The following is a 14493-nucleotide window of genomic DNA, read 5'->3' on the forward strand; positions in this document are numbered from 1 at the left end:
GAGGACAAAAATTTGTTCTTCTGCTAAGCTGCACAAGAGGTTCTAGTGATACTTTAGACAAAATGGCCATTGAAAGGCAATTGCATTGATGTGTATCAGTCATACATATTTTACAGTCAAAGAATTTGGGTATCTTGGGATAGTGTTGCACATGATCACTGTACTTGCACATTCTATTTTTAATATTTTCCATTGCAGTTTTTTTAATCAAGTTATTTGCTCCATTTGTATTTGCACTATACACATAAGCTTTTATCTCCTCAAAGACTACATAAATTAAATGTAACAGTTCTTTTCTTGGTAGCTGCTAACATCTGAAAACAAAATATTTCTTCTTTTTATGCCAGCCACAATTTTAGTTATTATTTTTTATTTAATTAAGGAAATTATAAAATTATTTTATAAACCAAAGAGATTAGAAATTAGCATTTTTAAGATTTAAACACGAGTCTTTTGAAGCATATCAAAATGAACCCAGCAACCCCCCCAAAAAGTTGAAAAAAATAAAAACAATGACTTTCTCGTGGCTTCTGCTTTATATGTGGAAATAATAGTATGAAAAAAATAAAACTGTGCAAAGATGTGCTACTGCCTTGCCTAACATTGGAAATTGTGCATTACGTTCAATTAGAACAATTAATCAATAGAGCGACTTGTCTCCAGAGGTTGAGTGCTCCAGCACTGATGGTTTTTAAGAAGAAATTGGACAATCATTTGTCTGAAATTATATAGGGCCATGATGGGGAACCTATGGCACCCATGCCATCTGTGACACTCAGAGCCATATCAGAGGTCACACATGGAGTTACCCTATGTCAGCTCCAGCACCCATGCATGCGCTAGCCAACTGATTTTCGGCCTTGGGGAAGGCCATTTCGCCCTCCGGAGGCTTCAGGGAAGCTTCTCTAAGCCCAGGAGTCAGTGATGGGTTCCTATGGGTATGGTCAGGTACGCAGTATCGGTACAAAATTTTGGTCAAGTACACAGTACCAGTAGAAAATTTTTGATTTTTTTTCTTTTTTTCTCTTCTGGGCTCTGGTTATGATTTCCTATTAAGAACATAAGAACATAAGGGTACGTTTTTCCTATTACAGTAAATGAAGTTGAATGTGTATAATTTTAGAAGAGCTCTGTGTGTGTGTGTGTGTGTGTGTGTGTGTGTGTGTGTATGTGTGTACATACACTTTATATAGTAGATAATCAGGGGTGGGCTACTGCCTGGACAGGGGGGACAGTGGGATAGTGAAAATGGAGCTCCACCCTAGAACACCCAATTTGCACTGAAAGATGTTGAAACAAAATGCATAATCCACACCCACAGTGTGGTAGTAAAAATGTTGGTAGCCCATCACTGCCAGGAATGCAAAAAAACGCCCCACGGGTAAACTGGAAGTTCAGAAAAATGGACTGCGGGTTTGTCCGTTGTGTTGTTTTTTGCACTCTGGAGGCTTCAAGGAAGCTTTCTGAAGCACAAGAGTATGAAAAACAGTACAATGGGCAAACTGGGAGTCCGTTTTTCTGAATTTCCGGTTTGCCACTTTGGCTGTTTTTTCACTGTCCCAGGTTTCAGTGAGGGATTGTGTGCATGTGCAAAGGCAGCATGGGGGTGCACATGCATGGGGTACAAGGAATGGGTGTGGGCAGGTGCGCACTTGCTAGCACGCGCACACACACACACACACACATTCTTTTGGCACACAAATCAAAAAAGGTTCCCCATCACTGGTATAGGGTTTACCTTGACAGAGAGTTGGACTATAAGATCTCCAAAGTCCCTTCCAACTCCTTTGTTATTCCTTGTGGGGCAAGTAACATCTATAGCAGCTCTTTTTGCAGAACTGCAATCCTTCAGATTTGATTTGGCTGAAAGATGCTAAATTTTCTTCTGAATTCTATGTCATCACTCAAATAGGTTTTCTGTCAAGAATTACCATATTTTTTGAGTATAAGACGCACCTTTTAGCCCCACCAAAGAGGGTGGAAATGTCAGTGCATCTTATATACCAAATACAGCCATTTTTGGCCTTCTAAAGTCCCGCCCCTGTTAAATATTCATGAAGAAGGTTCCAGAGTTCAGAATCTACATGGAGCCTCCTAAGCCGTCGTGATTGGTTGCTTCATTTGGCGGGAGACTTATTACCATGTCAGATAGAGTTTGTTACTTTGTGGACCCTATAAATACAAAGCCATGGCACTTTCTTTTAGAGCAATTTTAACTGTAACCCGTTTGCGTTAACCCTGTCAGCTCTAGCCGAATAAACAGCTGCTAATTCTACCAGTTAACTCTCCGAGTATTTTTCAGCCCCCACATCAGTGTTTTCTCTAATTTTTTGGGGGGTGGGCGGAAAAGTATAGTGTCTGAGCAGCAGTCCCTTCGGGACTGGGCAGCACAGAAATAATAAATAAACAAATAAACAAACAAACAAACAAAAAAACAAATAAATAAATAAAAAACCCACCCTGTTTTGCCTCAGAGAATTTCAAAATAAAATACTGTACTGTGTGTCTATAACAGGGAGCTCATAATAGGGCAACTCCATCAATATCAAAATGCCACTTAAATAGTTGAGCTAGTTTCAAACTAGATTTTCATTTTCTTTCTCTCTTCCTTACTCTCATTCTTTTTCTTTCTCTTTTCCTTCCTCTCTTTTTTCTATCTGTTTCTCTCTCTTCCTCTCTTCCTCTCTCTCTCCTTCCCTCTCACTCTTTCCCTCTCGGCTTCTGGGCAGGTTTGAAAAACTCTGAGTTGATGATGATTTTTAAGTGAGCGATTGCTCACTGCTCAGCTTAGAGGGAACTATGCCCCACATCCCATTTTTGCAAAAATGGGGCGGGCAGAGGGTCTGGGAAGGCTGTAGAGAGCTCCTGGGGTCTGGGAGAAGGCAAAAATGTCCCAATTTTTGTGGGAAAAATGGCCAGTTTTTCACAAAAACAGGGGCATTTTTGCCATCCCCCAGCACCCAGGAGCTCTCTGCAGGCTTCCTAGATCCTTTGCCCACCCCATTTTTGCAAAAAGAATGGCCGAAAAACAGCCCTTTTTTTTTTGCAAAAACAGGGGTGTTTTTGCCTTCCAATTACCTCATCTAGCATGACTGGAGGAGGAATTCTGGGAGTTGAAGTCCACTAGTATTAAAGCTGTCAAGTTTGAAGACCCCTGGGTTAGGGGTGCAAGGATCTTCAAACTTGGCAAGTTTAAGACTTGTGGACTTCAACTCCCATTCCTGAGCTAGCATGACTGGAGGAGGAATTCTGGGAGTTGAGGTCCACAAGTCTTAAAGCTGTCAAGTTTGAAGTAAAAAGTGTACACGGTTGTAAAAAATATACATGGTTGTAAAAAGTATTCCGCTATATTGGTATTTTATTAAATACTATATTACTACACCATTTGGTTCAGAATACTTTTTTCCTTGTTTTCCTCCTCTAATATCTAGGTGCGTCTTATACTCTGGTGCGTCTTAAACTCCAAAAAATATGGTAATAATTTTGTTTCATAGAACTTGCTCAGTATGCTTCTCATTGTATATCCCAGGAATATAACCCTCTTCATCAAGAATGTGAATGTTCTCAAAGCCATGATATGAGGATAACTTTTGATTTGGAGAAGAGCAATACATAAATTTGTTTCAAACATTTATGTACAACCAATTATCTTGGGACATTTGGATTATCCTGCCTTCATTCATGAGATTTATCTAGGTTTTTCTGCACTCTTGGGGCAAGAGGGCAAACCAGCTTTGGTTTCTCCTGAAGTTTTGGTCCTGACTATCACTATCTATTTAGAGCATGGCAGTAGTGCTCATTAAAAAGCCACTTTTTCAAACAACTGAGAAGGAGCAGGACTTCATGGAGTGTTTACTGAAGTTTCAATGACAGAAGTCTAAGAGCACCTAGAAATCCATAAACAGATTACTGGCAAGCCTCATTCCATTGTAGCAGGTGACTTTCTAAGGACTGAGGACAACACAGCATAGCAAATCTGTACACACTGCTTTATTGCAGTACACACCTTCACCACTAATAGACTATTGTTCTCCACCCTCTAGGAGTTTAGAAGTCCTTACCATGTCTTTAAAACTCACCCTTTTAATACTTAGTCCAAACAAAGTCCCAAAGTCTATAAAGTAGCACATATTTCCCTTTTCCCCAAAGTTCTATGTCTATCTCCCTCCTCCTCCTTTTACTTCTCCTCCTCCTCCTCCTCCTCCACCACCACCACCTTCCTAATTTATACACCTATTTATCCCATCAAATTACTTTGGGTAGCAAACAATAATCAGTTTGGGATTGGGTGTTGGTGTGGATATTCCTATTCTAGTTGCAACTAAGTTCCTGGCAAAGCTCCAAGCCATAAGCAGGACTCCCACCAAGATATAGTATGTATGAAGGAAATAGAGATGGGAAGTTAATGGTTGTAGATTAACTAATCAGCATACCTCAGCTACATCAACGACCCCAATTGTTACCCCACTGACTCACCAGGAAGTTTCTACACAGCAGCAATTGCTGAGCCATCAAACCACACCCAGCCACCAGTATTTATAGAAGGAAGGCAGCTCAGGTCTCGCAGTGTTCGCCCTAGAACAAGGACAGAAACACCAGCCTGAAGATGACGAGTGGGACCTCGTCGAAACGTCGCCAGAAATTTCCAAATCCTACATGGGAAGAAACCCGAATATACCAAGACCGTTATATATATATATATATATATATATATATATATATATATATATATATATATATATATATATATATGTTTTCGTAGATTTTCACGGGTACAGGTATGACGGTCTTGGTATATTCGGGTTTCTTCCCGTGTAGGATTTGGAAATTTCTGGCGACGTTTCGATGAGGTCCCACTCATCATCTTCAGGCTGGTGTTTCTGTCCTTGTTCTCAGGCGAACACTGCGAGACCTTAGCTGCCTTCCTTCTATAAATACTGGTGGCTGGGTGTGGTTTGATGGCTCAGCAATTGTCTGCTGTGTAGAAACCTCCTGGTGAGTCAGAGGGGTAACAATAGGGGTCGTTGATGTAGCTGAGGTATGCTGATTAGTTAATGGTTGTAGATTAGGCGTGATGTCCTGAGTAGTTAGAACTTGCAGGCTGCTTGATTGCTTTACAATGTGTGTCCTGAGTCTGGTTTCTGTGGCTGGGATATGTTTGAGGGCTGGTTTCCAGATGTCTGGTAAGCGAGAGGTATCATCCCGCTTGTTCATATTTTGGGGATGTTTTTCTATCTCGATAGCTTCCATGATTATTCTTTTGCTGTAGTGTTCTGTTTTGGAAATTAATTTGGTACTGTCAAAATCAATTTCATGTCCTGTGGTTTTGAAGTGTTGGAAAAGGGAGGAGGTTTTTTCTTTTTTCTTTAATGCATTCTTATGTTCTGCAACACGTGCATTTACTCTCCTGTTTGTTTGTCCAATATATGTGGCTGGGCAGTTTTTACACGGTATTTGATAAACTCCCTGGTTTTCAAGTTGGATATTGTCTTTCGGGTTTCTTAGGATGTTGGCTATTTTTTTATCTGTACCAAAGGCTGTCTTGATGTTGTGTCTGCGGAGAATTTTACTGATTTTATCTGTGGTGCCCTTGATGTAAGGGAGGAAGGCGATGCCATTGTCCTGTTCTGTGTCTTGGTTCTTGGGGGGGTGTCTCTTTTTGGATTAAGTTGTTGATTGCCTCTCTTTGGAATCCATTGGAAATTAATACATTTGTGAGACTGTGTAATTCAGGTTCCAGGTGGTCTTTGTCGGCTAGGCGTTTGGTTCTGGAAATGAGGGTCTTGGCTACGGAATTGATCTGTGCGGGGTGGTGGTGGGATTTTGCGTTCAAGTAGCGGTTGGTGTGTGTCTTCTTCTGGTATACGGTGTGTCCTAGGGAGCCATCGGGTTTTTTGTAGATTAGGACATCCAGGAAGGGAAGTTTGTTGTTGGTTTCTATTTCCATGGTGAATTGTATTTTGGGGTGTAGGCTGTTGAGATGTGTGAGAAAGCTGTCCAGTTTTTCTTTCCCATGTGACCAAATTACGAAGGTGTCATCTACATATCTAAGCCAGAGTTTGGGTTTGTATTCAGATTTGTCCAAGGCATTGGTTTCAAAATATTCCATGTATAAGTTTGCGATGACGGGTGACAGGGGTGATCCCATGGGGGCTCCTTCTATCTGTTTGTATCTTTGTCCATTGTGGATGAAGTATGTATTCATCAGGCAGTGGTTGGTCAGATCTAAGATGTGCTTCGGGGGGTTGTATTTGTTTTGGATGGCTGTCAGGGCTTCTTTGATAGGCACTTGGGTGAAGAGAGATATGACATCGAAGCTTACGAGAAGGTCACTGGGTTGTAGGTTTTGTTCCTTTATGATTTCTATGAAGTGGAATGAGTTTTGTACATGAGACATGATGGATTCTGCATAGGGCTGGAGTTGTTTGGCGAGAAATTTGGCAAGATTCTGTAGGGGTGAGCCTATGGAGCTGACTATGGGTCTGAGTGGTGTTCCTTCTTTGTGTATCTTGGGGAGGCCATAGAGCTTGGGGCATCTGGATGATTTTTCTCTGGGGATGATTCTTTGCTGGATTTCTTGACTGATGGGAGAAGCTTTTATTTTGGATTTGGTGGTTTTTTCCAGGTAGGTGGTAGGATCTGTGCTTAGAGGTTTGTAGGCGGGGTCTTGGAGTAGGTTGGATAGCTTGTCTTGGTAGTCAGATGTGTTCATCACCACGGTGGCATTGCCTTTGTCTGCTGGGAGGATGATTATGTTATTGTCTTTCCTCAAGTTGGTGAGTGCTTTTTGTTCATCTTTATGTAAGTTGCTTCTGGGTGGAATGCTGGAGCAGAGGACATTGGTGACTTCGAGTCTGATTTTGTTGGCTTCATCTTGGTTGATTTTGGTTAGGGTGGCTTCAACTCCGCATATGATGTTTTCAGTGGGGATGCGCTTGGGGGCGACTGCAAAGTTGAATCCTTTGGAGAGGACGTTGGTTTCTGCTGTGGTGAGGGTCCTGTCCGATATATTATGTACTGTATTCTTTATGAGTTGCTGTGGAAAAGGTTTTGGCTTCTGGTGTTTTTCCAAATTATGGAGTTTCCTGGTGTGTATGTCTGTATTGAGGGAGGTTTCTGTTTCAGCTCTCCAGAGGGCTAGTTGTTTGGATTTGTCCCAGAGTATTGGGTGGATTCTGTTGCTGAGTTTGAGGTGAAGACTGAGTAGGTCTTTGTTGGTTTGGTCTAGTAGGAATCTTTTTCTGTGGAGTTCGTTTCTGATTAGGGCTAATTCAGTTCTTTTCAGGATCCGTTCAGTGGATGGGGTTTTAGAATGGAATTTTAGTTGGCAGCATTTGGGGATCAGGTTTCTGTCTCGGCAGTTGCGTAGAAATTTGAGGTCACATAGGATGGTAGCTCTTTGGACCTCGAGTTTCTCGTAGGTCCTGGTCAGCAAGAAGGTATCCTCCCCGTAGAGGTAAGATATTTGTTTTCGTAGATTTTCACGGGTACAGGTATGACGGTCTTGGTATATTCGGGTTTCTTCCCGTGTAGGATTTGGAAATTTCTGGCGACGTTTCGATGAGGTCCCACTCATCATCTTCAGGCTGGTGTTTCTGTCCTTGTTCTCAGGCGAACACTGCGAGACCTTAGCTGCCTTCCTTCTATAAATACTGGTGGCTGGGTGTGGTTTGATGGCTCAGCAATTGTCTGCTGTGTAGAAACCTCCTGGTGAGTCAGAGGGGTAACAATAGGGGTCGTTGATGTAGCTGAGGTATGCTGATTAGTTAATGGTTGTAGATTAGGCGTGATGTCCTGAGTAGTTAGAACTTGCAGGCTGCTTGATTGCTTTACAATGTGTGTCCTGAGTCTGGTTTCTGTGGCTGGGATATGTTTGAGGGCTGGTTTCCAGATGTCTGGTAAGCGAGAGGTATCATCCCGCTTGTTCATATTTTGGGGATGTTTTTCTATCTCGATAGCTTCCATGATTATTCTTTTGCTGTAGTGTTCTGTTTTGGAAATTAATTTGGTACTGTCAAAATCAATTTCATGTCCTGTGGTTTTGAAGTGTTGGAAAAGGGAGGAGGTTTTTTCTTTTTTCTTTAATGCATTCTTATGTTCTGCAACACGTGCATTTACTCTCCTGTTTGTTTGTCCAATATATGTGGCTGGGCAGTTTTTACACGGTATTTGATAAACTCCCTGGTTTTCAAGTTGGATATTGTCTTTCGGGTTTCTTAGGATGTTGGCTATTTTTTTATCTGTACCAAAGGCTGTCTTGATGTTGTGTCTGCGGAGAATTTTACTGATTTTATCTGTGGTGCCCTTGATGTAAGGGAGGAAGGCGATGCCATTGTCCTGTTCTGTGTCTTGGTTCTTGGGGGGTGTCTCTTTTTGGATTAAGTTGTTGATTGCCTCTCTTTGGAATCCATTGGAAATTAATACATTTGTGAGACTGTGTAATTCAGGTTCCAGGTGGTCTTTGTCGGCTAGGCGTTTGGTTCTGGAAATGAGGGTCTTGGCTACGGAATTGATCTGTGCGGGGTGGTGGTGGGATTTTGCGTTCAAGTAGCGGTTGGTGTGTGTCTTCTTCTGGTATACGGTGTGTCCTAGGGAGCCATCGGGTTTTTTGTAGATTAGGACATCCAGGAAGGGAAGTTTGTTGTTGGTTTCTATTTCCATGGTGAATTGTATTTTGGGGTGTAGGCTGTTGAGATGTGTGAGAAAGCTGTCCAGTTTTTCTTTCCCATGTGACCAAATTACGAAGGTGTCATCTACATATCTAAGCCAGAGTTTGGGTTTGTATTCAGATTTGTCCAAGGCATTGGTTTCAAAATATTCCATGTATAAGTTTGCGATGACGGGTGACAGGGGTGATCCCATGGGGGCTCCTTCTATCTGTTTGTATCTTTGTCCATTGTGGATGAAGTATGTATTCATCAGGCAGTGGTTGGTCAGATCTAAGATGTGCTTCGGGGGGTTGTATTTGTTTTGGATGGCTGTCAGGGCTTCTTTGATAGGCACTTGGGTGAAGAGAGATATGACATCGAAGCTTACGAGAAGGTCACTGGGTTGTAGGTTTTGTTCCTTTATGATTTCTATGAAGTGGAATGAGTTTTGTACATGAGACATGATGGATTCTGCATAGGGCTGGAGTTGTTTGGCGAGAAATTTGGCAAGATTCTGTAGGGGTGAGCCTATGGAGCTGACTATGGGTCTGAGTGGTGTTCCTTCTTTGTGTATCTTGGGGAGGCCATAGAGCTTGGGGCATCTGGATGATTTTTCTCTGGGGATGATTCTTTGCTGGATTTCTTGACTGATGGGAGAAGCTTTTATTTTGGATTTGGTGGTTTTTTCCAGGTAGGTGGTAGGATCTGTGCTTAGAGGTTTGTAGGCGGGGTCTTGGAGTAGGTTGGATAGCTTGTCTTGGTAGTCAGATGTGTTCATCACCACGGTGGCATTGCCTTTGTCTGCTGGGAGGATGATTATGTTATTGTCTTTCCTCAAGTTGGTGAGTGCTTTTTGTTCATCTTTATGTAAGTTGCTTCTGGGTGGAATGCTGGAGCAGAGGACATTGGTGACTTCGAGTCTGATTTTGTTGGCTTCATCTTGGTTGATTTTGGTTAGGGTGGCTTCAACTCCGCATATGATGTTTTCAGTGGGGATGCGCTTGGGGGCGACTGCAAAGTTGAATCCTTTGGAGAGGACGTTGGTTTCTGCTGTGGTGAGGGTCCTGTCCGATATATTATGTACTGTATTCTTTATGAGTTGCTGTGGAAAAGGTTTTGGCTTCTGGTGTTTTTCCAAATTATGGAGTTTCCTGGTGTGTATGTCTGTATTGAGGGAGGTTTCTGTTTCAGCTCTCCAGAGGGCTAGTTGTTTGGATTTGTCCCAGAGTATTGGGTGGATTCTGTTGCTGAGTTTGAGGTGAAGACTGAGTAGGTCTTTGTTGGTTTGGTCTAGTAGGAATCTTTTTCTGTGGAGTTCGTTTCTGATTAGGGCTAATTCAGTTCTTTTCAGGATCCGTTCAGTGGATGGGGTTTTAGAATGGAATTTTAGTTGGCAGCATTTGGGGATCAGGTTTCTGTCTCGGCAGTTGCGTAGAAATTTGAGGTCACATAGGATGGTAGCTCTTTGGACCTCGAGTTTCTCGTAGGTCTAAAACCCCATCCACTGAACGGATCCTGAAAAGAACTGAATTAGCCCTAATCAGAAACGAACTCCACAGAAAAAGATTCCTACTAGACCAAACCAACAAAGACCTACTCAGTCTTCACCTCAAACTCAGCAACAGAATCCACCCAATACTCTGGGACAAATCCAAACAACTAGCCCTCTGGAGAGCTGAAACAGAAACCTCCCTCAATACAGACATACACACCAGGAAACTCCATAATTTGGAAAAACACCAGAAGCCAAAACCTTTTCCACAGCAACTCATAAAGAATACAGTACATAATATATCGGACAGGACCCTCACCACAGCAGAAACCAACGTCCTCTCCAAAGGATTCAACTTTGCAGTCGCCCCCAAGCGCATCCCCACTGAAAACATCATATGCGGAGTTGAAGCCACCCTAACCAAAATCAACCAAGATGAAGCCAACAAAATCAGACTCGAAGTCACCAATGTCCTCTGCTCCAGCATTCCACCCAGAAGCAACTTACATAAAGATGAACAAAAAGCACTCACCAACTTGAGGAAAGACAATAACATAATCATCCTCCCAGCAGACAAAGGCAATGCCACCGTGGTGATGAACACATCTGACTACCAAGACAAGCTATCCAACCTACTCCAAGACCCCGCCTACAAACCTCTAAGCACAGATCCTACCACCTACCTGGAAAAAACCACCAAATCCAAAATAAAAGCTTCTCCCATCAGTCAAGAAATCCAGCAAAGAATCATCCCCAGAGAAAAATCATCCAGATGCCCCAAGCTCTATGGCCTCCCCAAGATACACAAAGAAGGAACACCACTCAGACCCATAGTCAGCTCCATAGGCTCACCCCTACAGAATCTTGCCAAATTTCTCGCCAAACAACTCCAGCCCTATGCAGAATCCATCATGTCTCATGTACAAAACTCATTCCACTTCATAGAAATCATAAAGGAACAAAACCTACAACCCAGTGACCTTCTCGTAAGCTTCGATGTCATATCTCTCTTCACCCAAGTGCCTATCAAAGAAGCCCTGACAGCCATCCAAAACAAATACAACCCCCCGAAGCACATCTTAGATCTGACCAACCACTGCCTGATGAATACATACTTCATCCACAATGGACAAAGATACAAACAGATAGAAGGAGCCCCCATGGGATCACCCCTGTCACCCGTCATCGCAAACTTATACATGGAATATTTTGAAACCAATGCCTTGGACAAATCTGAATACAAACCCAAACTCTGGCTTAGATATGTAGATGACACCTTCGTAATTTGGTCACATGGGAAAGAAAAACTGGACAGCTTTCTCACACATCTCAACAGCCTACACCCCAAAATACAATTCACCATGGAAATAGAAACCAACAACAAACTTCCCTTCCTGGATGTCCTAATCTACAAAAAACCCGATGGCTCCCTAGGACACACCGTATACCAGAAGAAGACACACACCAACCGCTACTTGAACGCAAAATCCCACCACCACCCCGCACAGATCAATTCCGTAGCCAAGACCCTCATTTCCAGAACCAAACGCCTAGCCGACAAAGACCACCTGGAACCTGAATTACACAGTCTCACAAATGTATTAATTTCCAATGGATTCCAAAGAGAGGCAATCAACAACTTAATCCAAAAAGAGACACCCCCCAAGAACCAAGACACAGAACAGGACAATGGCATCGCCTTCCTCCCTTACATCAAGGGCACCACAGATAAAATCAGTAAAATTCTCCGCAGACACAACATCAAGACAGCCTTTGGTACAGATAAAAAAATAGCCAACATCCTAAGAAACCCGAAAGACAATATCCAACTTGAAAACCAGGGAGTTTATCAAATACCGTGTAAAAACTGCCCAGCCACATATATTGGACAAACAAACAGGAGAGTAAATGCACGTGTTGCAGAACATAAGAATGCATTAAAGAAAAAAGAAAAAACCTCCTCCCTTTTCCAACACTTCAAAACCACAGGACATGAAATTGATTTTGACAGTACCAAATTAATTTCCAAAACAGAACACTACAGCAAAAGAATAATCATGGAAGCTATCGAGATAGAAAAACATCCCCAAAATATGAACAAGCGGGATGATACCTCTCGCTTACCAGACATCTGGAAACCAGCCCTCAAACATATCCCAGCCACAGAAACCAGACTCAGGACACACATTGTAAAGCAATCAAGCAGCCTGCAAGTTCTAACTACTCAGGACATCACGCCTAATCTACAACCATTAACTAATCAGCATACCTCAGCTACATCAACGACCCCTATTGTTACCCCTCTGACTCACCAGGAGGTTTCTACACAGCAGACAATTGCTGAGCCATCAAACCACACCCAGCCACCAGTATTTATAGAAGGAAGGCAGCTAAGGTCTCGCAGTGTTCGCCTGAGAACAAGGACAGAAACACCAGCCTGAAGATGATGAGTGGGACCTCATCGAAACGTCGCCAGAAATTTCCAAATCCTACACGGGAAGAAACCCGAATATACCAAGACCGTCATATATATATATATATATATATATATATATATATATATATATATATATATATATATATATATATATACACACATATATACATATATATATATATATATATATATATATACACACACACATATATACATACATATATATATATATATATATATATATATATATATATATATGTCACATGTTTAGGCTGAATTTGAAAATTAAGGGAGACTAGGATAGATCTATTTCGGCCTTATTTTGGCCTCATCAGCTAGCCATACCCACTGGGACTTGAACCTGCAACCTTTGCCTTGTAAGGCAGAGAATTATCCTCTAGGCTACAGTATCCAATCCCTTCAGCTCTGTACCAGGGAAAGGTTACATTTTGTGTCGAATCACCCTGGTATATTGAAGGAACATCACAGCTCCTTTTTTTGCTTCTCGGTCCAACGCAGGGCCATTTCCAAGGCAGTTAATTTTATTGATAGCCGACAATTCTATCTGTATGTGTCACATGTTTAAGCTGAATTTGAAAATTAAGGGAGACTAGGATAGATCTATTTCGGCCTTATTTTGGCCTCATCAGCTAGCCATACCCACTGGGACTTGAACCTGCAACCTTTGCCTTGTAAGGCAGAGAATTATCCTCTAGGCTACAGTATCCAATCCCTTCAGCTCTGTACCAGGGAAGGGTTACATTTTGTGTCGAATCACCCTGGTATATTGAAGGAACATCACAGCTCCTTTTTTTGCCTCTCGGCCCAACCCAGGGCCATTTCCAAGGCAGTTAATTTTATTGATAGCCGACAATTCTATCTGTATGTGTCACATGTTTAAGCTGAATTTGAATATATATAAATTATTTAAGCTTTTTCATCAGCAACTGTTACGCAGTTAAATCTAATTATGATCGTTATTTTTTTTAAAAAGTGCAAACCCAGATTTCCTTTACTGCTTTGTTGTGTTGCTCCATTGGTTTTTTGGAAGCTCATCTAATACCCAGAATTGGGTTTTTTGGGGGGGAAACATGAAAAACTTCATCAAGTTGTTTGTGGCAAGAATCAATTCCACAAGAAGATAAATTATCACTATTGTACTTTAAGGTGATAGGTGTATAAGGAAATTAGTTGGTTAAATTAAGTGTAACCCTTTAGCACTCATGTTTTTTTATAAAATGAAAATATAAATAATTGTTCTTAAATGTGTCTCCCCCCCCCCCCTCTTTTTTATTGTCTAGGTTGTTTTGAATGTTGCATTAAGTGCCTGGGAGGAGTTCCATATGCTTCACTTGTGGCAACAATACTCTGTTTCTCTGGAGTAGCATTGTTTTGTGGCTGTGGTCATGTGGCCCTTGCAGGAACTATATCAATCCTTGAACAGAATTTTTCCACAAACGTGACTGACCATGCTTTGTTATCTGAAGTGTAAGTCTGAATCTATCTTTTTCTCTTTGTACAACAAAGGCAGTGAAATTATTAACCAGTGAAATTGCCAAAGCAATGATAACAAATGTAGGCCATGTTATACATGTCTTCAGAAAGATCAGTACTTGAGTAGAGATATCTATGGAGATTCTCAGTCATCCAGGCCATAGTTGTCCAAAATGTACTTTTTCAAGTGGCAACTGGGCTTGTTTTTCTTTGAAAACATTTCGCTTTTCATCCAAGAAGTTAAAACATTCCAAACTTGATTGCAGAAAATATGACTTCAGCAACAGAGTAGTCAATGCCCGGAATGCACTACCTGACTCCGTGGTTTCATTCCCAAACCCCTATATCTTTAACCTTAGACTGTCTACTAAGGGACATGCATAAGCGCACCCATATGCCTACTGACAGGTGCGCTTCCATTC

General features: G+C 41.8%; 1 protein-coding gene across 6 annotated transcripts in view; it reads left to right on the forward strand.

Annotated features, from left to right (window-relative positions):
- GPM6B (glycoprotein M6B) overlaps window positions 1-14493 on the forward strand; it is a 147299-nt gene that overhangs the window by 113913 nt on the left and 18893 nt on the right. For all 6 annotated transcript variants that reach the window (XM_070750661.1, XM_070750660.1, XM_070750656.1 and 3 more), the window contains one exon: window positions 13879-14065. In XM_070750661.1, the coding sequence (XP_070606762.1) occupies window positions 13879-14065 (187 nt within the window). The remainder of the gene's footprint in view (window positions 1-13878; window positions 14066-14493) is intronic.

Source organism: Erythrolamprus reginae, chromosome 4 (genome assembly GCF_031021105.1).
Source record: "Erythrolamprus reginae isolate rEryReg1 chromosome 4, rEryReg1.hap1, whole genome shotgun sequence".
Classification (NCBI taxonomy): domain Eukaryota; kingdom Metazoa; phylum Chordata; class Lepidosauria; order Squamata; family Dipsadidae; genus Erythrolamprus; species Erythrolamprus reginae.